Consider the following 23,059-nt stretch of genomic DNA (forward strand, 5'->3'; position numbering starts at 1 on the left):
TTGTCTTGGTTAAAGGCTAGTTTCTTTGTTGTCTTTGAAACTTTCTGTTTTAAGATTCTTCTGACATGAAGACTATGTGCCAAGAATGGTGTTCCTTTTCCTTTGTTGCTTTGAATAGAATTATGTAAGTTTTCTGAGGATGGGGTTTTTTTCAGTAGCATAAACTAAGACTTAATAAATGTCTTCTTTACAGCACCTGGAAAAGTAGCAGATAAAGTTATAATAGAAAACACTAGAGATTCCACCTTCGTTTTTATGGAGGGTTCTGAAGATGCCTATGTTGGATATATGACAATCAGGGTAAGAATCTCAAACTTCAGCAGAGCTTTTAATAATTTCATTTTAATGCCTGAGCAATTAAATAAATACTACATTTCTGTGTTGTCTTCCTTTTTCAGTTCAACCCTGATGACAAATCTGCTCAGCACCACAATGCACACCACTGCTTAGAGATTACCGTGAACTGCAGTCCAATTATAGATCACTGTATTATTCGAAGTACTTGTACGGGTTAGTGGGCTTTTTATTGTTTGAAATTAAACCTGTGTTTAAAGTTACTAAACTAACCAGGGCACATGGAAGCAGCCAGCACACAAATTGATGATGATCGCTATTGGCATATTTCAATTTCTGATGCAGATGTTTAATACAGGTCTGCAAGCCTTATTTGCCTTGAAATGGTATTATTACAGTGACTTCTTTGTGTCCAAGACCTTTGTGATAATGTATACTTGGTCCTCCATTTGAATTAGTTTGAATTCTCGGGACAGTTAGTTTAAAACCTGAAGAGTGGTACTTTATATAAACTTACCTGGTTTTGGTATATATAGTTGTAGCTGGCAGGAGATGGCATTTGAAGGGGGCACACATGGGATTTTTACATTAGGTTCGTTGCAACATGCAGTATTGGGATTGGCATTAAAACAGTCATGAGCTGTAACTGCTAAGCTAAGTTCACTTTCCTGTCAAGAGTGGAATGATTTGACATACTCAATGTATGAGTTCCTAGCTATACAGGCAGGAGAAACACAGTGTGTGGAAAGTTAGACTCATTTCACCATCAGAGTTAATAAGGAATTTATACTGCCTGATTTGGGAAACATTGGTAGTCTAGACTCAGGAAAGAAAGGGTCAGAGGCAGTGGAAGTGAGAGGCAGGCTGGATGGCAGTTCACAGTCATGGGCAGGAGGACATGGCAGTTTGCAATCACTAGACACAAGAAATGGCAAGTTTAACGTGTTCGAACACAGATGAATTAGAGTGTCAGAAATGGTACAGGAGAATTAAGATACAGAGTCTTTGCATGGAAATGGCAATATGAACTTTATATACCTAAGCTCAGCTAGTGGAATAGAATGGATCTACACAGCAGGCTGTACATAAAGGTTGCCTAGCTCAAAATAAAGGCAAGGAAACAAGGAGATCTTCAACTAGATATAAAAACTACATTTTTCTGGTACGAACTATGGAGGAGGGAATTCTGCAGGGAACTGTAATAAGAACAGTGGAAGGGTTCCTTGTCTGTGCCTTGTAAAGGAAGATATGCTCTTTCTTGGAGGTTTCAGGCTATAAAACACTACCTCACTTTTGGTCAAGGCAGCTCAATGCTTCGCATCACCATCTGTTTTATTGGAGACATATCAGCTAATATGTGGAAGTGTTAAAAATGAAAAAAGAGGAACAAAGGACAGCTAGCTGCTCTCAGTATCTTGATTTCTTTGTTTAATGCTAAATACTAGGAAATTGAAGTATATGAAGAAAATTTGTTCTGGACCCTTATAACAAATGAGAGGAATTAGATTTGTTTCTTGGACCACATTCAGCTTGGTTATAAAAGCAGTTTGAAGAGCTGCATGGCTTCATGTTGAAACATGTGCTTATAGATAGGCTAGTAGGTCTTGATGTTGTTGTGAAAATTTGTATATTAAAATTAAGCTTTGTTAATTTTTTTCATGACCAGTTTTCATTATGGAAGACTATTTCTGAGAATTTTGGACTTTTGCCCTCTTCAATACCCTGGATTTCTGAATGTTTGCTGCATTGAACTGTCGCTTCTCTTCTCTAAAGTTAAAATTTCTGGTGAATTTTGGAGGCTGTGTGTAGGCTGTACTACCATCACTTACTGATTATTAATTTTTTATTCACTTTTTTAATCCTACCAAGCCTTGCTATAACCTACTCAGGAAGCACTGAGTGTGTGTAAAAAGGGAGGAAGAATGGCAGTCTGCCAGAAAAGGCATTTAGTGTTTCCAAGTCAGTGACATCTCTGAAATATTGATCCATAAGCATTCAAAATCTTTCCTAGCACATGCTTGATAACCTTTCTGTAGGTCTCCTAATTGCATTAAAGCATATTTCTACATTATGTCATGTGTAAAGTTCTTAATGTTATGTAATATGTAAAGATGGGAGCTATGTAAGTGCGAGTGATTTAAGCTGGAGGTATTTTGCTGCCAGTCCAAAGCATCTTTGAAATATTTTTAAATAAAGCTTAAATGAGTGGCAAGATCCTGAGTCTAGAGGTTCTATTGCATTCATTGTAGAGGAAATCTGTATTAGTCCTCACCTTGATAGATAAAAGTAGTGGATGGTAATGTGCCTTTTTTTAAGTATTGCTTAAGTGTGTGTAATCATTATATTCTGAATAAACAAAATAAAGCCTAAACCAGTGATACATGGGCTTGGTACTCTAAAAGGACCAATTTCACACAATCAATAATGAAGTCCAGTGAAGTGAGTCAGAATAAAGACTGCTTTCATTTAAATAAGCAAAATGTGATAGAGGTATGCTTTTAGAACATCACACTGGGTTCCCAAAAATCCACAGTTCCTCAGTATCACCAAAAGAGGTAGAGGGAAGGGAAGTGAAAGCAATTATGAAATACAAGAACTGAGAAGTTATTAGCAATTAATATAAATAGGAAACATTGCAGGATACTGTGGGGACCCCCTTCCAAAATACACCCCAAGAAAATAGCCCCCTACCTCCCCAAAAGAACTTGATAAACAAGACAAGATGTAACATCTGTCTGGAAGAGACAGTGCTTGTGTCTTAACTTGGGGAGCAAAAAGAGTTTTAGCAGTGATGCTGATCCATCATAGAATGGAAGAATTTGAATAGCAAAATGTTGTGTAATTTTTGTTCCATATTTAATGAGAATAGGCAAGAATGATAAATGTGCTCATACCCTAAAGGGATAATGAAATACATTCCACTCTTGACGGTAACTGTGGATGAGGTTAAACAGCTGTAAAAATAGACATTCTAAAATCATGTAGGAGTTTAAAAAGAACTGGCCAAGATATCTTCTGGGCTCCTATTAAGTATCAACAGTAACTTGAAACCTGGGTGAGATGGTATATGTCCGGGGGGGGGGGGGGGGGGGGGCAGCACTGGGGAGACTAAACAGGATGAAGTATAGCAAGTAGTAATGCCTATTGATCCTGGGTAGAATAATGAGATAGTAAATGCAGGGTCAATCAAGAATTTAAAATTTATGGTTGGAGCAAATTAATGTGTATTTACAGAAAGTTATAATGGTTGCATCACACTGTTAGCATTTTTGATGACTTTCTTTGACAAAAAGAAGGTAGCAGTCCCAGTATAATTACACAGATCCTTGAAAAATATTTGACTTCAACATGTAGTGCCTTAAAAGATTAGAATTTTACAGAATCCCAGTGCATACATTAAATAGATGAAAAGTAACTTTCAGGGTAATTATAAATGGCTTTTTTTGTGGCTATTTCAAAGATGACTTCTTGACTTTAAGCCACTTTATCAATGACTTGCAGAGAAGAAAGTAAATGCATATAGATGAGACTTGTAGATGACAGACTTAAGATATTATAAATAACAAGGAGGATGGGTTGCTCTGTCCTTTTTGGAAGGTAGGCTCTCGAACAACATTCATATAGGGTGGACAAGTATGAATTTATACACACAACTTGTTTTTGTTCCTAGTTTGAAGTGATTAAACCTCTCTCCTGGGAAGCTTGATTGCTGGGAAAAGCTTAAAGAGTCATTGTGGGTAAACAGCTAAATATGAGCCCTGCTGTAGTTGAGTGGCCAAAAGAACTGATGTGATCCTTCGTTACACCTGTGGGAATATTGAGCAGAAGTAGAGAAACTGTATTATGCCTCTGCTTAGTCCTGCTTCAGAATAAAGTGCTCTTTCCTGGTGTCCATAGCAACATGTTGAAAATTTAGAAACAGTTCAGTGAAAAGTCCTAAAAGATAAAGCAGAAAAGCTCAGTTGTGGCGAAAAACATACTGACTGCAATTCGTTGCTTTATCAAGGAGAAGGCTGAAGGAGTCAGTTGCTTGCGCTAAATATGTGCACGCGTTGGGTATGGCATACACTGGTATAAAGAGCACCAGTAACTGGGTGCTAAAGCTGGAGGAGTTCAGATGAGCAATTAAAGTGTAAATTAACAGGATAACAACTCTGTAACCAGCTAACAAGCTGCCTGTGGTTTCTCAGTTGTTGGAAATATTCAAATCAAAATTAAATGTGTTTCTAAAAGATATGTGCTGAAGTTCCTGCTACTAGAATTGAAGCAGGAATTAATTCAGGGAATTATTATAGCCTGTATTATTCATAAGGTCAGACTAGACAATCAAAATAATTTCTTTAGGTTTTTTTTAAAAAAAAGGCTCTGTAAATGAGTCTGTGAATTATTAAAGTATAGTCTTTGTGGTACTCTGCTAGAAGCTAATATGAGTACTTGCAGAGCATGTACTGGCTTGCTTATTTAGTGGCGTTTAATTGCAGGGAAGGTGTGCATTATGTAGGCCAGATACCCTGAGATGAGGTCTTACCTTTCTGAAATCACTGTGAATCTGCCGTTGATTTTTAGCGGCCACAGGATTTCATGTTTTCATACTTTATGGAGTTCAGGGAATTGAGCTGATTTGACAAAGTCCTGAGCAGTTTGAGTTCTAGTTGCCTGAGAAGAGTTTGGGGTTTGGGTAATGGTATGGTAGCTGAAATCATCCAAGGAGCTGTGGCAGGGAGCTTTGTAATTCAGCTGGGAAGAGACCTGTTGGTTTCTGATGTGTAGTTCTGTACTTGAGATTGTGCTGTTTGTCTCCTGCTCATCTTTAGTTAGACGTGTGTCTTGGTATGCTACAAAATTATTATTTGTTTGGGCTCTTTGAAGTACTGGGTTATGAAAGTTTAAAGGGGAGTAAAATAAGGCAGTAATTAACATAGAATTTTATTATATTTCTGTTGTCCTTTGTTATAAACAGTCAGTATACAGTCGGCCTAACATAGGAAAATAAATGAGTGAGAACTTTCATAAGCATGAATTATTATATAAACTATTGTCTATTCTGGCAATCATATGCAGCTGTGTAACCTTGGCAGAGTGATTTTTAAAGCAACTCCTACCTCAGTTTTTTGCATCTGCAAAATGATGACATTAGTGTTTTTCTGCCTGTGGCTTGCAGTGCTTTGGCACTGTGCACGCCAGATCTTTTTTAAATATCAGTTTATGCTAACTTTTCTTGCAAAAGCACTGCCAGACTATTTATAAATACTCTCTGCTTTGAAGCTATGGTAACTGTACTGTTTTCTTCCAGTTGGCTCTGCAGTATGTGTTAGTGGCCAGGGAGCTTGTCCTACTATTAAACACTGTAACATCAGCGACTGTGAAAATGTTGGACTTTATATTACAGACCATGCACAGGTATTTTTCGATATCAATTTCTTTACTTTGATAAAATTTTTTACTATTCTTGATTCCTGTCTTAATTTACATTTTTATTTACCAGGGAATATATGAGGACAATGAGATCTCCAATAATGCGCTAGCAGGGATTTGGGTTAAAAACCATGGAAATCCCATTATCAGACGGAATCACATTCACCATGGACGTGATGTCGGCGTTTTCACTTTTGACCATGGCATGGTAACGTATATGTTTTCTTTTGAAGAAAGAAAAATAGATGTTGCAAAGCTGAAGTCTTCAAATTTTGCCTACCATTGAAGAAATGCTTAAACAAACCCATGCTTTTACATGTGAACAGGTATCTTAAAATATGCCTACTGTTCTTCTCTTGCCCTTTCGTGGGCAACTTCGCATTAGAGACAATTCTAGCTGAAAGAGGTTTAAGCAAGCTTTTTACGGTTGATTGGCAGCCTGTTATATTGAATTATGTTGCAGTGACAAAATACCTCTTGAAATAGGATGTAAATGGTAGGCTTACATTTACGCTATCACTTCGTTCTTTTTCCTTTGAAACAGAACAAAAAAATAAGGTGCTGGAAGGTGTAAAAGTGAAATAAAATGCTCTGTGGAGACTTAGTCTTATTTTAATGTTAAATCTCTGAAACAGGGTACATCCCTAGCTTCTCTAGGAAGAGGACTTTTCTAGCATGGAGTTAGTTGTGGATTTTTAACACAGAATTTAATTTCAGAATTCAGGCCCTCTTTCATAAAAATGTTTGTTTCTATGGATGAAGGTGGTAACTTCCATGTACGTGTAAAGTAGCAAGTAATGAGCTTGCATAGCCCTTGAAATAAACAGAATGGATTTTTGCCACTGAAATAAAAGATGATTATTTGCTGATTTGTTTTAGCAAAAATATTCTGCATGTCTTCCAAACAGTTCCACATCATTGTTTTTCCTGCTTGAATGACAAAGTCCCAATTCCCCCCACCCAGCTGGCAAAATGAGCACTTTTCTTCTAGTCACTTTTAAAATGGCAGGTCTTTAAGGATGCTTTCCACAGTGCAGGAGCTCTCGATCCTCAGGTGTAAGAAATCAGGAAAGGAAGGCAAGAGACCAGCATGGCTGAGTTGAGACTTGCTGGTCAAACTAAAGGGCAAGAAGGAAATGCACAGGCAGTGGAAGGAGGGACAGGTATCCTGGGAAGAGTATCGGGACACTGCCCAGTTCTGTAGGGATGGGGTCAGGAAGGCCAAGGCGCAGATGGAGCTGAACTTGGCAAGGGATGCAAAGAATAGCAAGAAGGGCTTCTACAGGTATGTCAGCTGGAAACAGAAGGTCAAAGAAAGTGTACTCCCCCAATGAGCAAGACTGGCAAACTGGTAACAGCAGATGAGGAGAAGGCTGAGGTACGCCAGTTTTTTGCCTCAGTCTTCACTGGCAGTCAGTCTCTCTTCCCATACCTCTTGAGCGGATGGCCGGCAAGACAGGGACTGGAAGAGCAAAGTCCCTCCCACTGTAGGAGAAGATCGGGTTCATGACCACCTGAGGCACCTGAACATACAGAAGTCTATGGGACCTGACAAGGTGCATCCCAGAGCCCTGAGGGAATTGGCTGATGTAGTTGCCAAGCCACTCTCCATGATAATACTTGAAAAGTCATGGCACTCAGGTGAAGTCCCTGGTGACTGGAGGAAGGGAAGCATTGCACCCATTTTTAAAAAGGTAGAAAGGAGGACCCTGGGAGCTACCAACCTGTCAGCCTCACCTCTGTGCCTGGGAAGATCATGGAACGGATCCTCCTAGAGGCTATGCTAAGGCACGTGGAGGACAGGGAGGTGATTTGAGACAGCCAGCACGGCTTCACCAATGGCAAGTCCTGCCTGGCCAGCCTACTGGCCTTCTATGATGGAGTGACTATGTCAGTGGACAAGGGAAGAGCTATGGATGGCATATGTCCGGACTTCTGTAATGCCTTTGACATGGTTCCCCACAACACCCTTCTCTCTAAATTGAAGAGATACAGATTTGATGGGTGGACTGTTTGGTGGATAAGGAATTGGCTGGATGGTCGCATCCAGAGGGTAGTGGTTCATGGCTCAATGTCCAGATGGAGGTTGCTGACATATGGATTGCCTATAACTTTGGTGACAGGGAGTAATAAACTATATAGTCAGTTGCTTTGGGGGTTGCATTTTTAAAGGTGCTGTAGATAAATAGGAACCTCTTCTGTGGTGCTGTGCTGCTGCTGTAATGAAAACCTCACTGTAACAGGCTTGATTTCAGAATGCTGCTGAAGAATGAGGTCAGCCAAACCAGTGCACGTTTCACATACTCTGGGATACTAGTGCATATTCCCCTCCATACGTTTTGTTCCTAGCCTTACTACCTGACACACTTCTTGCCTACCTATGGCTAAATATATGCTAGGCCTGTTCTTTGGCAAGAAACCATAATTAGACCTGGTATGTTATATCCACGATGTTCTTCGTAAGTAAATGTCTTTTATTACCTAAGTAGTAGTTTTGCTGGTAGATCTTACTTAGTCCCACAGAAAGACAAATAATACTTGTAAAAAAGACTTGTAAAAACGCAAGCTTTAGACACTAATGGCTTTGACTAGCTGAGAAAGATGAGTCCCAAGTCACACCTTTGCAGACATTGCTTGGATGTAGACCGGACCTCTGTTACTTCATTTCCATTTTCTCACTTTATCTTCTGACCTTTGGATCCACTGTTCCTTCTGTATCCCTCGTGTTTCACCTTGCTGTCACCTTCCCCTCCTGCCCCCCCAACTGAGTATGTTCAGAGATCTAACTACAGTAGACATTCATTTTTAACTTAGACTCATTCGATGCTTGCTTGAAGGAAGCTATAGTCCACCATTTAAAAATAATCTTATTCCTAAATAAAATGTTTATCAATTCAGGTACTAAATTGCTTTAGCTTTGCTACTGAAGTTCTACGTGAGGATTTTCTTCCCTGTGTGTTATGTGTTGGGGGACTGTTGGCTAGGTATCAGATGCCTGTTGAATAAAATAATAATCTCTTGTAATATGACATTTCTTTGGGGAAATAAATTTCCATAATTTTGATGAATGATTAATGCAATTATAGCTAATACATAACATAGCAAGCTTTCAGAAAAAAAACCCATGTAGTTTTATCATGGGTAAGAGGAAGAAGAGAAGCAGCTGGTTTTTGAAAATTGATATTTTGATCCCTGACTGGGTGTTTTTAGGCTCACTGAATTGTGGATCTCTTTTCCCTTTGTTAGGATATCTTCCTTCCCTTGTAAGTACTTATTGCTTTAGTTCTAACCCAGATCTGGTCAGGTTCTTGATGAGTGTTGGCAGTCTGGAAATAGTATTAGCAGAAAATACACTGTGGATAGAAATTAGGGAGGCCTTTCTCCTTTCCACCCGAGTTGCTGGGGAGGTAGGGGTAAAGGAGCAATGTAGTACTAGTTGCAGCTTCCTGGTCTCAGTGGAAGGTAAACAGGTCACAGAGTGCTTTTATTTTTGCTGCTGGCATAAAATCTTCTTGCCAGTGGAAGGTCAAACGTGGGATTCCGCTGTTAGGTGCCTCTTCTCCACTCGTAGTTACGTCCTAAGGAGCATATTTGTTCTGTGTTGAGCAAGATTATACCAGCCCAGAAGAATGCCCTTCTGGCAGCCTTCTGACAGATTTCTTTCATCATTTTATATTTTCTAGAGATGTAGGTTTTTGGCCATTTTGCAAAGAGTGGTGGCAAACTTAAGATGTTATGTCTTTGTTTTATATTATCTCATTGTTTGGATGCTGCCACTGCCTCCTTTAAGCTGTATTAACATGTTGTATAAGCACTCCTAATCCACCTCAGTGAATACATATATCCATATATCCCTTCACGACTTAAACAGGCTTGGAAACCCATAATAAAGTGATTTCAGCTATAGAAAAGCTGGTAAAGGAGAGTGCTTCAATAACTCCTGGAGGGGAGATGTCTGTATGTAGGCTTGAGGGTTAATTGGAAAGTCTGGCTAGGAGCTGCTTTTTGTTTAGGTACTGAAGTATAAATATTAAATATATTAGTATTGAAATATTTAAAAAATTAAAAAGCCAGACTGAATTCACTTGATTCATGTTAAATAAAAATGTATTTGATCTGTTTTCTTACCAGCAGAATGCTTGTTCCAATGCTGTGATCAGTGTGATATCACAAGCAAAATGGAATAGAAATAATTTGTTTGTTTCTTTAAAGGAAACACTAGCACACTAAAGAGAACTTGAATAATATTTATCTCAGCTGCAAATATTATTGAAATCTTTCTTAGTCATAAACTCCTTTTAAAGATGTCCCCTCCATCTCAAAGTCCTCTTTTCTGTATCATGCTAGTGATAGAGTTGATGAAATGACAGCATTGGCAATATTTACATATTCTTTTAGTGACATGGTATCTTTCAGATACAAATCCTACATATCTAAACAAATTAATGGATTTGCTATGTTAACTTCTTGCTTCCCTTCTGTTGTTTTTGGGTGTGGGGTTTTTTTTGTTTGGTTGGTTGGTTGTTTTTTTTTTTCTTAATTGCTTGTGACTGAAGTGGGATAAGTACATTCCAGTCCTGAATTCCTACCCTACACATTCTTTTCCCGTGGGTTTCTGTGCTGGAGTACTGGCTCTGAAAGGTTCAAGAGTGCTTTGTTTTTTAGTTTCATGCTCTCAGACTGTTCTTTGTGTTTTGATACTTGTAGAAACTTAACCTCTTATTTTTAAACTGGCAATATTCTGATGCTTGCCTTAGTGCTTGTGCCAAATGTTTAACAAGCTGGCATTAAAAATGCAGCATGGCATTGGCAGCCCTCAGTGCCTTACGCTGACCTCTCTTGCCAGTTGCGTGAGATGAATTACCAGATATTTGTCATAAATTATATTTAGTAGTTGTATGCAAACAACAGAGAAGTTCTGATTTACTGTAAGAATAAGCATAATTTTATCACTTAAAGCTGAGATCTAGGCATAACAGTCTTCATTTTCATTGCTCCCAAATGAGAAACGTAGCACTATTGGTTGTTTTTTTCTTTTTGATGGAAGAAGAGCATAGTACTGTGTATCTAATTTGGGTGATTGTGACTAGTTGGCAGTTCAGTCTTTTAAATACTAGAAATTAGATAATTTTGAAGAAGTGTGTATATAAAGTCCAAAAAAATATAAATTAAACTTATGCCAGTTTCTCTACAGACTACATAAAAACTCAGTTGGCCTTTTGCTGCAATAGCAAATTTTTCCTATGCACTAAAAATAAAGGGTTTGTTTTGCATCTTGAATGTGGTTTTCTTTATGCTGCATTTGGATTTTTATAAAATCCACCAGCTCAAATAAAGACCATTCCAGGCTTCGGGAGGCAAATTTTCGTAAACATATTTATTATGCTGTCAGTCACACTTATTATTGCTATTTAATTAAGTTGATAGAGTCAGATACTCTTTAGCAGTTTGTTTCTTTCTATCTTGGTCTCCTGGGTTGTTTGGGTTTTGTTTGGTTTGGTTTGGTTTTTTTACCCTGTTGGGGATACAAGTGTCAGTAAATATTTAGGAAGTGTTAAAGCTTGCACAGTTAAACAATAACATGAAATACCTCTGCGTTTCTGTAATACTATGATCTTTGAGACAGAGAAAGAAAAAAGGCCATTTTAGAAATACCTGAGGAAAAGATTCCTCTGAGAAGTAAAGCAGTGAACAAAATCCCCTCAGTTACAAGTTTTAACTCTAATGCATTTCAAAGCAGTATTTGTTAGACTAGATAAAATGCAGAAAACAAAACCAATCCAAGTTCAATTACTGAGTTATTCTTGACGTAAAAAGTCATCTGAGCTTGTCCAGCTGCACAGGAACCCTTCTTTGTCATCACATCAACTTTTTCTGTACACTAAGTAGTATGTGGAAACATCAACGTTACCATTACTGTGGTGTCTGTCTGTTTGTGATAACCTTCTCTGCTCAGATCTTAACAGGCTGCAGCGGTGTGTTCTTGCCCATGCTTTCTGTCACTGTAGCTGTCATCTTGTGCCCACAGCTAATGTTTTGCATGGTATTTTAAATAAATTTGGTGTACAGAGCTACTTTTTAATATTTAGGATTTTTCAAGCAGAAAGCTACTGCTAAGGTATTTTGGGTCTCCTTACACTTCATATTTTTGTGTAATATTTTAATTTTTTTTGCACATGCATCCTTTATTCCTTCTTCCTTACTAATCACAGGGGCCTCTTTTTCTTACTAAGCAATCCTGGCACTGCCAGGTGCTGCATCCTCCAGGTTCTTCTACTGCTAGTCAATGAATTACAACCAGAAACCATCACGAAACACACATAAAATACTCAGCACACTTGAAAATAATTCTTAGAAGGAGGCAGAGGCAATATAATGCTTGCAATCCCTCTATGCGGAGGAGGAGTATTGACCTTCCTGACCTTAATAGCCGCCTGGCAGAGTATCCGTAAAGGATCTGGGGCTTGAGCTGCCCGACAGCTGGACGGAGCTTAAGAGCTGCAGGTTGGGCAGCCCGTGTGTGCTGTTAGACAGAAGTGGTAAGAAAGGAGCAGGCTGTTTCTAATGGTATTACTGGTTATACACGGAGCTGGCAGTAAGCTTTGGGTTTGCAAACAGTGTTAGTGGGCCCTATGCATAATAGCATTTCTAAGTATGGAGTTAAATGATCTGTTTCCTTGTTAACAAAATATTCGTTAACTTCCCAAGAAGAAAATGTTGTCTGATCCCATATGTCATTTCTTGGGATCCAGAAGTTCATCACTTTAAAAAAAATTTTCAAAAAAAATAAAAGGGAAGGCGTCTTTGAGAGGATATAATTCAAAGGCACAACAATGCCTTTTGAAGGGGAGCGGCTGTAGTAGCTGGAAAAGATAGAAAGGATTGCCTGGGGCCATCTTAAAGACTTGAGAGGAGTTTAGCCCTTCTCCCTAGGGGGTGAATTTGGGCCAAAGAAGTTGTTGGTTTCAACAGAGAACCGCATAGAAAATAGGGAGTTTGGGAATGAGGTGGTTGCTCAGGACTGTGGAAGAACACGCGTTTCTGACAAACAGCAATTCTGTTGATTTAACTGAATTCAGCTTAATAATTGTGCACGCAGGTGGTGTTCAGACACAGTCTCAACAAGTGCAGAAATACACTGGGTTTAACTGCATCGGCTCAAAGTCAGCAGTTCAGCTTAAGCTAACTCTGCTTGAGGTAGACTGGGCTTTTTAATACAGTTTCTCTTTATGAATATTGAATGATAGAGGATCTAACCTAGCAGAAAGCCTTGACTTTCTGACCTAGCAGTCATCCTTATAAAGGAATCTGAGATATAGATTTTTTTTTTCTTCTCCCCGTTTTGAGGGAGCACTTCCTTCACATTGGCTTACAGCAAAATCTTAGTTTCTTCTGAATCATTGGTCCTACTTTTTTCAAGAAGGTAGATGAGCAATCATTTTGAAGGCTCCATTTTCTACTTTTTGAAGAAATTACACTTCTACTCTGCTGTCAAGTGATGTTATGGTATTCTCGGACATAGTAGGCACAGTACAATTAATCTACAGGTACCTCTTCTGTTCCTCTCTGAAGTTGCATATTATGTAGATACACTGGGACACGAGCAGAAGTGAAGGGGCCTTCTCTTTCACTTCATTTCCAAGCAAGTTTAAAAGTTACACAGTATATGGTACTGTTTTCAAGAATTAAAAGTATTTGTACCAGAATTGCCTTACTATTAAATAACAGTGCTTGCTGAAGCTTGCAAAGATATTGCTGACCACATAAAGGCTCTGCTTGTTTGCAACTTCTACATGGCATCTGAAATGGCTGCGATGAAGCGCCTCTGAAATACCTCTTTTCCTTCATCTTGCTGTAGTCGCAACATATTTGGCACTCAACAGGAAGATGATGTGTGAAGTAAATAAGATACCAGAACATGTATAGTAATATTTAAATTGAAATTATGTATTCCGTTAAGAGGATTAAGTTTTACTTTATACCAAATCATCATCTTATTTAAGTTTCTCTGAGGGCTTCATTTTAAGTGAAAATGAGGGAAAAAGGTGGTTCCTTTGGGGATAAGAAGTCCCAAAGACTGCCTGTTGGCATGAAAGCGTATTTCTGAGGAGATCTTTAGATTCCCTTGTCTGTTAGTGTGTAGCTTCCTTGAGAACTCTGAAAACATCTTGGCTCACTCTGAAGAAATCCAATTCTAAATCCTTGAAAAAAATATATTCTGAATATTGACAGAAAGTAGGCTTTTTCCATTTGACTTAATTGTCACCCAGAGGGGGCTGGGGAGCCAAGCTGTGCACACTGATAGTACTTTTTTGGAGATGTTTAATCAATGCAGCTCCTTTCCTGGCTGCAGTCATCAGACTAGGGAGAAGTACATGCTGTCTTGAGTTCCTTGTTGAACCATATGTATTTCTACTTTTTTGTAATCAAAATATGTTTGATGAAGTCCCTTAGCAATTCATAGCACACAAGTAATACAACAGTGGAACAGAGTGCTTTCTACATAGGTTGGCAGTAACTTGAGTAATTTCCATGTGGTAGGTAGTAGAAACTCTAGGACTGAGGTGCTCATGGTAGTAGGTCATGTGAGTACAAACACTGGAATCCAGTTACACTGAGCAGTAGGAGGAATTGTGCTTTTTTGTAGTTCGCAAGTCAGACAAGTCTCATGATTAGTGAGACTTAAATGGCTACAGGAAAAACAGTATTTGGACGAGGTGCCTGTGATGGTGACAAAGATCCGCGAAGGTCCAGCCTCTTTCCTTTTGGGTCAGATGTTTTACCTATATACATGTTATCGGTTCGCTAAAGAGGTAAACATTTGCATGATGAGGACTGATACTGCTAAAACCATAGCTGGAATCATATAGATTGTTTATACTATTGATGGCTTTGCAGAGCAGAGAGACACAGACATCTAGGAGAAAAGACAGAACTAAGATTGGTTCACGTTATCTTTCGACCGTGTGTTCTTGGCTGTAATGGACAGTGCAATTTTGGTTGTTCGTCAGCAGCAGAGTACTGCTCTGAATGTCGTGTGCTCTGGTGTTAGTCTTGCCCTCCGCAGCTGCCCGCTGGAGATAGTCTTGAGCTTTCAAGAGCTTGCATCCAAGCCATCCACAAACTAAAACAAATCACTGGGCGATTATCTACCATCTCCAATAAGAGATGCTTCCTCTGTTTCAGTTCTTTTGTTTCTGTTCTTTTAGTTGGGCAAAATGGGCATATAATACCATTAAAGTTCACCTCAAAGAATAGGTTGAATTTTAGTATCGAAATGTTCTAAAAAATGCTCTGAAAGGACTGACACAGTTACTTTGCATGGCCCTGGAATGAACTAGAATCAGAGAAGTCACTGGGCTGAAAACAACCATTTTGCCAGATGAATTTTCAGATGGACCAGTTCATTGTGCTGCTACACGAGTGCTTGTTGGCACAGCAGAAGGAGCATACCTGGGATGGCTTTGTGGAATGTCTGGTGTCTTTTTTTCTTTTTTTTTTCCCCCCATAGCTATGCTGCTTATAAAGCATTTGTTTAAATACAGTTTTGTTGTAGGCCTACTACTACTATTGCTGTGTCTGAATGGAAGTGTATACCATTTAAAAAAAGAAGAGAGGGGGAAAGTTTACCACTTGGCCACTCAGACCAATCCAGCCCTGGAAAAATTACTCATCTCCCACATCCATATGTATTTATTCTGCCCACTTATTTCAAAGAAATTTAGGATGCTTCTTCCGAAATAAATCATATTCTTACCAAATATATATGGTTCTGGGTCTCAAAATAAGTAGGTAGTCTTCTCCATAGCATTGTCCTTTTTATATTAGATCTGTCACCTTCATGGTCTTGAAAGGAGTCTGAGCCTTAGTTGCTGCTAAGGAAACCTGATTTTCAGTCCTCTTTGAGGTGCTATACCCAGAGTTGCCATTTTTTCTTGGCATTTCATGGGCAGTAATAAATTATCAATGCAAACACAATGTCTTTGAAACATAATTTTTTTCCCCAAATAAAATACTATAGTGGCAATAGCTGTTTTAATTAACTATGTAAGTACTTGCATGAGGATTGTATTTAGAAGGGTGGGAGGGTAAGGAATAGCCTTCATCTTAAAAAGGACTCTTACAGGAAACTGCATGTTTTGTGTCTTAAGGGTTATTTTGAAAGCTGCAACATACATAGAAACAGGATAGCAGGTTTTGAAGTGAAAGCATATGCCAATCCTACAGTAGTTCGGTGTGAAATCCATCACGGCCAGACTGGAGGAATCTATGTTCATGAAAAAGGAAGAGGACAATTCATAGAGAACAAAATCTATGCAAACAATTTTGCAGGTGTTTGGATTACCTCAAACAGCGACCCAACAATAAGGTATCGTTTTCCTCATTGATGTTTTACTACTTAGAAGAAGAGTTTTGAGGGGGATGGCAAAATTGCAATTTTATTTCATTTATTTATGATGAACTGTAAATACTCCTGTATATGTAAAAATGAAATTGCTGTCTGTGTTCTGTTGAACTGCATTTTTAACTTGCATGTGTACTTGGAAGTATGTGTTTCTCAAAGTGACAGAACCTAAATTCACTATTTTAAATCTGAATATTGTACAGTCCTAGACACTACATACATGTATAGTATTGTACAGTGTATTATAATAATTTCATAATGTGGATGGATGTTTTTGTTTCTTAGGGGCAATGCAATTTTTAATGGGAATCAAGGTGGTGTTTATATCTTTGGTGATGGAAGAGGCCTTATTGAAGGAAATGACATTTATGGTAAGTTAATTTGCTTATTGCATCTTGAATTCTGAGAAAAATGAGTATGTAGGTTGTATTAAATAACACTTTTTGTTAACAGGTAACGCATTAGCGGGAATACAGATTCGAACAAACAGCTGTCCCATAGTTCGACACAATAAGATCCATGATGGTCAACATGGTGGAATTTATGTAGTAAGTATTAGCTACAAACAGGCATACAGAGTTGTTTTCTGTTCTTACAAACATTGGAAAAGGGTACTCCGCAAAATGTTTGATTGTACTTAAAATGACTGAATTTCTTACGTTATAAACTAGGTTAATTGTAATAGACTGAACCTGGTGCTGGTATTTTAAAGATAAGGGCTCTTACGAATGTCACTAAATTATTTCTATTACAGAGTAAAAAATTTAAAATGGGATAGATGACAGAATTTCACCGTTTCTTGGTTAAAAGCTTTTTAAAGGCTTAGTTTTCATAGTAGTTTGTCATTATTTAAAAAAAAAAACAAAAAAACCCCTAGAAGTCTGTTCAGCTTTTTTTGAGTGTAATGTGTTTACCACTAACCTCAGAAAATATTTTTTTTTTTTGCCTTCAGGATGATATACATTGCAATTGCTGTACGGTCGTGTATTGTAAAAGTGAGGAATAAAGCGCAATTTCCAGCGTATGCAAGGGCTCTGCTAATTGAACTGAAAGAGCTGTCAGGTTCCCTTAAGCAATACCAGATTTTGAGAAATATTTGTGTATTTTTTCTGCCAAAAGTTACTTAAGGTTCAGCTAATGCTGCAAGTGTGCAGCTTCATCTACTCATTCTGTAAATGCAACCAGAACAGCTTACCTTGACCAAGAATACTGTTGCTTTACTTTCAAGCCCAAACACTTGGTAAAGATAGTTATCTTAAGAGACATGCCAATTTTTTGTCAGTCTGGTGGACAGGGCTGGGTGTAGGTTTAAGTGCCAGGTACCACAACTTTCATCTGATTGCATGGCACTGGGGAGGTACCTTTTCTACCTACAGCTAGCAGACATTTGCAAATACTACTGCAGAGCCTTGAAATATAACGATTTGCATGCAGAGTGTTCTTCATTTCCTGGCAAACATTCAAAATCATGATGTACTGTTATTTGGAGGAAAAAAAAAATGAAAACATGTACTCAAATAGAAAAGAATTACTTTGCTACAGTTAAGAAGCCATGTTGGGGAGGGATGGGTACAGCCAGAAGAACAGTATTGGCAGTTAGCAGGTTTTCTCAACTCTTAAATTGTCTTGCATTTAGCATGAAAAAGGACAAGGTGTGATTGAGGAAAATGAAGTTTACAGCAATACCTTGGCTGGAGTCTGGGTGACAACAGGGAGCACTCCAGTCTTGAGGAGAAACAGAATACACAGTGGGAAACAGGTGAGTTTTGCTCTGTGGTTACAAGAGGGCCACAGAGTTAAAAGTTCTGTGGTTTTATACTTCATTACTTTGGAACTAATAATTTAATTCTTGATGTGTTAGGTTGGAGTTTATTTTTATGACAATGGACATGGCGTGTTAGAAGACAATGACATCTATAATCACATGTACTCAGGGGTTCAAATAAGGTAAAACATATTCTCATTTTATGTCAAAACAGAGGTAGCTTGGTTTCTGCTCTTTTGTGTCTTTTTAACTGCTCTTGTAAATTTGTTTCTAAAAATAACTTTTTTTTTGAAATCCAGTATGTCTGAATGTCCTCTGCTTCACCTTACAAGAGTAAGTTATTACCAATATAGCCTGGATATTGACTAGAAGTCTGTAAAACTAAAATATGTTTGTATGTTTGGAAATAACTGTATTTAGCAAGATTCTTAAGCAATGAGATCTATGGGGCGTTTCTGCAGAGGTGTTTTAAGCGTTTGGCCTTGGGAGATAGTAAAATGTTTTAAATTACTTCTTTGCTTGCGTTTCTCTCCAGAACTGGAAGCAACCCCAAAATCAGACGCAACAAGATCTGGGGTGGTCAGAATGGTGGTATTCTTGTCTATAATTCTGGTAGGTTTGCTTTTCACATTTATCCAGAATTGTTTATATTCTGCAATATTATCTCTTCCCATTTATTATCCCTTTTGATTTTATTTTTTTCCACCCTTCCTTCAATTTTAGGGCTTGGATTTATAGAAGACAATGAAATTTTTGATAATGCAATGGCTGGTGTATGGATTAAAACAGACAGTAATCCTACACTAAGAAGAAATAAAATCCATGATGGAAGAGATGGAGGCATCTGTATATTTAATGGGGGAAGAGGTAGTTTTTTCCCTTACTGGCCTATACTGAATATTCTGGATAAGAGTTTAATTTCAGATTAAGCAGTGTCCTTTTTAAAGTGCTCTTTAGAAACCTAGCTCTTGTCTTCTGAAGTAATAAAATAGTTATAACAAACGTACACTGATGCTTTTTAGCCTTAATTACATCAGTAATACTGAAATCCGTGGGAGGCAGAGAGGTTATTAATCTCATCCAAGACGACTGTTAGATTGCTGCTTAAGACAGTCCTTTTATCCCATCGGCTTTTGTAAGCTTTGCCATTTGACTGAAAGATGGTATTGAATTCAAGTCATGTAGCCAAAATCATGTATCTGAACAGTTCAGGTTCTGCTTGTGTCAAAGGTTTAGGGGGAAAAAATGACAGATCTTTAAGGAATCTCTGGTATACTTGTAAATTTAGAAGTGGTCCTCCTCTGAAATCCCCTGACTGTTCTGTGTCCCGGTATCAGCTTCTGATATTTTGTAGATAATCACTTGCAGTGAATGAGCTTTAATTTTAAGTTAAGCATTTTAAAGTAATCCTGTCCTGCAATAACAAAAATGCAAGTTAAGCTTTGCTTTGGCAGGCTGCTGGTTTTAGAAGACAAGAACAGAAAGATGTTAGAAAAATTGAAGAAAAATTTGGAAAATGAAAAGACTTAGTGTTTCCTCAAAAATAAAATGGAGTTTTCTGTAATGGTGTATGCGATCCCAAATTCTATTCTGTACACTGAAAAAATACACTTACATGATTATATACTGAGAATTACTTTAAACTTTTATCACTAACTTCAGTGCTATTGGTGGGTATGCCTCAAATGAAGGGAATTAGCAGGATGATGATACGTGAGATGTTTTGAAAATATTTCACAGAATGGTTACAGGTAAGGAAATGTTAACAAGCTCGAATGTCATGTTTGTTGGTCTGTCATAGGTCTTCTGGAAGAGAATGATATCTTCAGGAATGCTCAAGCTGGTGTTCTTATCAGCACCAATAGCCACCCTGTGCTAAGGAAAAATAGAATATTCGATGGATTTGCTGCAGGTTTGTGGTGTTTAAATCAAAACAAAAATCAAATTTTGAAGTGTTGGAGCTTAGAGTAAGCTCTTCACAAAGCTAACTCTTGAGTTTCTTTACCCCATGGTATTTAGACATTTTAACAGAGATTGGGATATCCTTCAGTATATTCTAGAAATCATTTGAGAATTCAGAATTGTAGCCAGAATTATCTTTACAGCAGTCTCTGGAATTGAAGATATGTGTTGAGAAACAACACATATTCTGCCTTCTCATTTTTCTGTGAAATACTTTTTCATTATTTTAGAAGTAATTGATAAAGTTGTCTAGGACATATTTATAGTTATCTGCTGGATGCTGGTTTGAATATTTCATCACTGCTTTAAAACCTAGAAAACAGAGCAAATGTATACTTTAAAGAGGTTTCTATTGCATCTCAAGTTGAACAAGCTTGAAAAGTTACTAAAATGAGCATTTCCTGCTCCAGAAGAGATGAAGAATGATTGCTAGTGATTTTTGTGCAACTTACTGTTTTAATGATCACAGTTCTATACATCTTGCATTCCATTCCATTTCAACTAAAATTACATTCTTGAGTTTTCTCCCATCTTTCTTTCAGAAGAAGCAAGTTTTCTGAGAAGAGCCTCTAAAGGTGTTGTTTCAGTGTGGTGGGGGGGAAGGATAGGTTGCTGTCAAGAGCAGTCCTGGACAAATGACTTGGAAGACATGGGTTACTGATAAAAGCTAAGATTTAAAGAAATGAATTTTAGGTGCCCATCTTGAGAACTTTTTTAAAAAGCTATTTTAAAAAGGGTAAGGTATGTGCACAAAAACTTCCAAATATATGTGAAGATGACAGCTTTAAGCACCCAAAAATCATATCCCCCCTGAAAATACAGGATCATAGCACCATTTTATTACCAGATAAACTAGTAGTGTATTGTTACTACCAGAAGCCATGCATGTCAGCTGTAGCTCTTTGAAAGGATTCACCAGAAGTATTTGAACCTCAGTTTTATAGCAAATTACAGTGCAATTTCTAGCTGTGTCATTTTCCTTTTTTTCCCCCTGAGTTTATGATGGTTTAAAAAGAATGAACAAACTATGGATCATGAGAGAGGTACAAATGCACGGTCACTAAGGATTTAACTTTCCCACTTTCTTTTCTCTTCTTTGTTCCCCTGACCCAATAAAGGTATTGAAATAACAAATCATGCAACTGCAACATTAGAAGGCAATCAGATTTTCAACAACCGCTTTGGAGGTTTATTTCTAGCGTCTGGTGTCAATGTCACGATGAAAGGTGAGCCTGAGCCCTCGTTGGTTGTTTGTTCACTTTTGCGGTTTTTATTTGGTGCTGGGTTTTGGGTTTATTGTACCATTTTTTCCATTTTTGGCTCAGATTTGGTATTGCCTTAGGCTGAGTTGTAATGAAGAGTTTCAGCTGAAGGTAATAAGCCAAGCTAAGCTATCTTAGATTTTTAGACAGCCAGACACTTTCAAAGGTAACTTAAGGTTTTGCTATCATATTAAAATTCTGTTATTAGCTCTTCTGTGTCAAAATTGTTTCCAAACTGGTTACTGGTCTTTGGCCCACCTCAAATTCCAGTTCTAAGTTAGTATAGTGGAAAGTCTTTTGTCACATATCTGAAAACAAGTGTCCAGTAAAGAAACATGCCTATGTGGCTTTGAGGATCTAAAAGCATGAATATTCATAATCCCAAAACACTTTTTTCAGAAATTAGGAACAGTTTACATATATAAAATTCCCATGTATAGTGGGGAAGTGCACATGAGACAAGATCCTCTTGGAGGAGATTGGAGTGATGGTTTGAATGCCAGACAGCTCCACAGGAGGTTATTTTAGAAGAAAAAGGTTCAGTTTGCAGAGCTTTTACCTGCTTGGCTGTACTTGTTATGGCTTTTCCTGTATATTCTTTGCACCACTTAAAACACAAGCTCTGGCTCCCTGCTTCACAGCTCCTGGGCTTACTGACTGCATCAGTCCGTGCTGTGATGCTACTGAGAGTGGACAGAACTAGTTTGAGGTGCACTTTGGGACTTGACAGAAAACGTAGTAGCTGAGTAACAAGAGAGGATTATCAAATTCACTGTGCCTTGGACACATCTTTTAAATGCTGGAGGTGGGCAGACCTAATTCCCACTTCCATTGTGGTGGAAAGTGCCTTATTTGTAAACTCCTCTGGGGGAAAAGCCATGCTTTTCTGCTTTCTAAGGGCTGGGTAAAAGTCCTTGTGGTAGACAAGAGGCTTTCCAACATTTGGGTTTCAGACTTCTCAACAGAAAACTTAAGCCTGATACCAAGGCTTCTTCCTATAACCATTTATTCACAAAGCAGTTCACAAAGAGTATTTAAATGAAGGTTTATCAGGTACGTGTGCATGCAAAGAGGAACAGTCTTTCTGGTCTGAGGAGTGCACTGCACTGTCTGGGCAACTGCCTTCGTCATCTGGCATTGGGATTTGATAGGCATGAATGCCAAGACTAAAATGCAGGCATAGAACTAACAGTTCCTAATGGGTTTAGCTCTTAAGGGGGAGGGGGCTCTGATTTAACACCTCAAGAAAAAAAAAGTCATTGATCCAGGTGTGATTAGTTCTCGGCTTTTTTTGTTTCCCCCCCCCCCCCCCCCCCCAACAGATAACAAAATAATGAACAATCAAGATGCCATAGAAAAAGCGGTCAGTAGAGGCCAGTGTCTATATAAGATTTCAAGTTACACCAGCTATCCGATGCACGACTTCTACAGGTAACGGGTTTTCTGTCACCTACAGTAAGGTTTTCAAATAAACGCAATTTCTCTTCTAGCAAGACCCCTAAAACAGTTGCCATCTGTTAACACACAAATGTGTACACTTCCTCAACTGTAACAGAAGAGGATTAAACAAGTTCCCATTGTCTTGAATTTACTGTTACTGAATTTACTTGTTGCTGTGAACCTGAGCCTAAGGGATTAAACAGCAGAACTGCTTTTTCAAAACAAGCAACAGAAGCATGCCATGAAATCCAAGCTCATGTAAAATTCTCAGGTTTTAGTCCAATGCACAACCTTTTAGTGCTGTTCTGCCCCTACACCCGCCCCCAGCCCTTTACTCAGCTCATCAGTGTTTGGTTCCTGCCTAACATGATGCATTTTACTTCAGATGTCACACCTGTAACACCACAGACCGTAATGCCATATGTGTGAACTGCATTAAGAAGTGCCATCAAGGACATGACGTAGAATTCATTAGACATGATAGGTACGTTTCAACCAAGTATGTTTAGCAATTAT

The 23,059-nt window shown here is 38.2% G+C and overlaps 1 protein-coding gene across 2 annotated transcripts in view; it reads left to right on the plus strand.

Moving 5' to 3' along the window:
* The window catches only part of FBXO11 (F-box protein 11), a 77,615-nt gene that overhangs the window by 53,178 nt on the left and 1,378 nt on the right, over nucleotides 1-23,059 (plus strand). For both annotated transcript variants that reach the window (XM_069799939.1, XM_069799940.1), the window contains exons 8-22: nucleotides 194-300; nucleotides 399-510; nucleotides 5,588-5,694; nucleotides 5,780-5,917; nucleotides 15,861-16,078; nucleotides 16,400-16,485; nucleotides 16,568-16,662; nucleotides 17,751-17,873; nucleotides 17,976-18,061; nucleotides 18,415-18,491; nucleotides 18,603-18,746; nucleotides 19,681-19,791; nucleotides 20,960-21,067; nucleotides 22,426-22,534; nucleotides 22,929-23,027. In XM_069799939.1, the coding sequence (XP_069656040.1) occupies nucleotides 194-300; nucleotides 399-510; nucleotides 5,588-5,694; nucleotides 5,780-5,917; nucleotides 15,861-16,078; nucleotides 16,400-16,485; nucleotides 16,568-16,662; nucleotides 17,751-17,873; nucleotides 17,976-18,061; nucleotides 18,415-18,491; nucleotides 18,603-18,746; nucleotides 19,681-19,791; nucleotides 20,960-21,067; nucleotides 22,426-22,534; nucleotides 22,929-23,027 (1,720 nt within the window). The remainder of the gene's footprint in view (nucleotides 1-193; nucleotides 301-398; nucleotides 511-5,587; nucleotides 5,695-5,779; nucleotides 5,918-15,860; nucleotides 16,079-16,399; nucleotides 16,486-16,567; nucleotides 16,663-17,750; nucleotides 17,874-17,975; nucleotides 18,062-18,414; nucleotides 18,492-18,602; nucleotides 18,747-19,680; nucleotides 19,792-20,959; nucleotides 21,068-22,425; nucleotides 22,535-22,928; nucleotides 23,028-23,059) is intronic.

Source organism: Haliaeetus albicilla, chromosome 13, assembly GCF_947461875.1.
Source record: "Haliaeetus albicilla chromosome 13, bHalAlb1.1, whole genome shotgun sequence".
NCBI lineage: Eukaryota > Metazoa > Chordata > Aves > Accipitriformes > Accipitridae > Haliaeetus > Haliaeetus albicilla.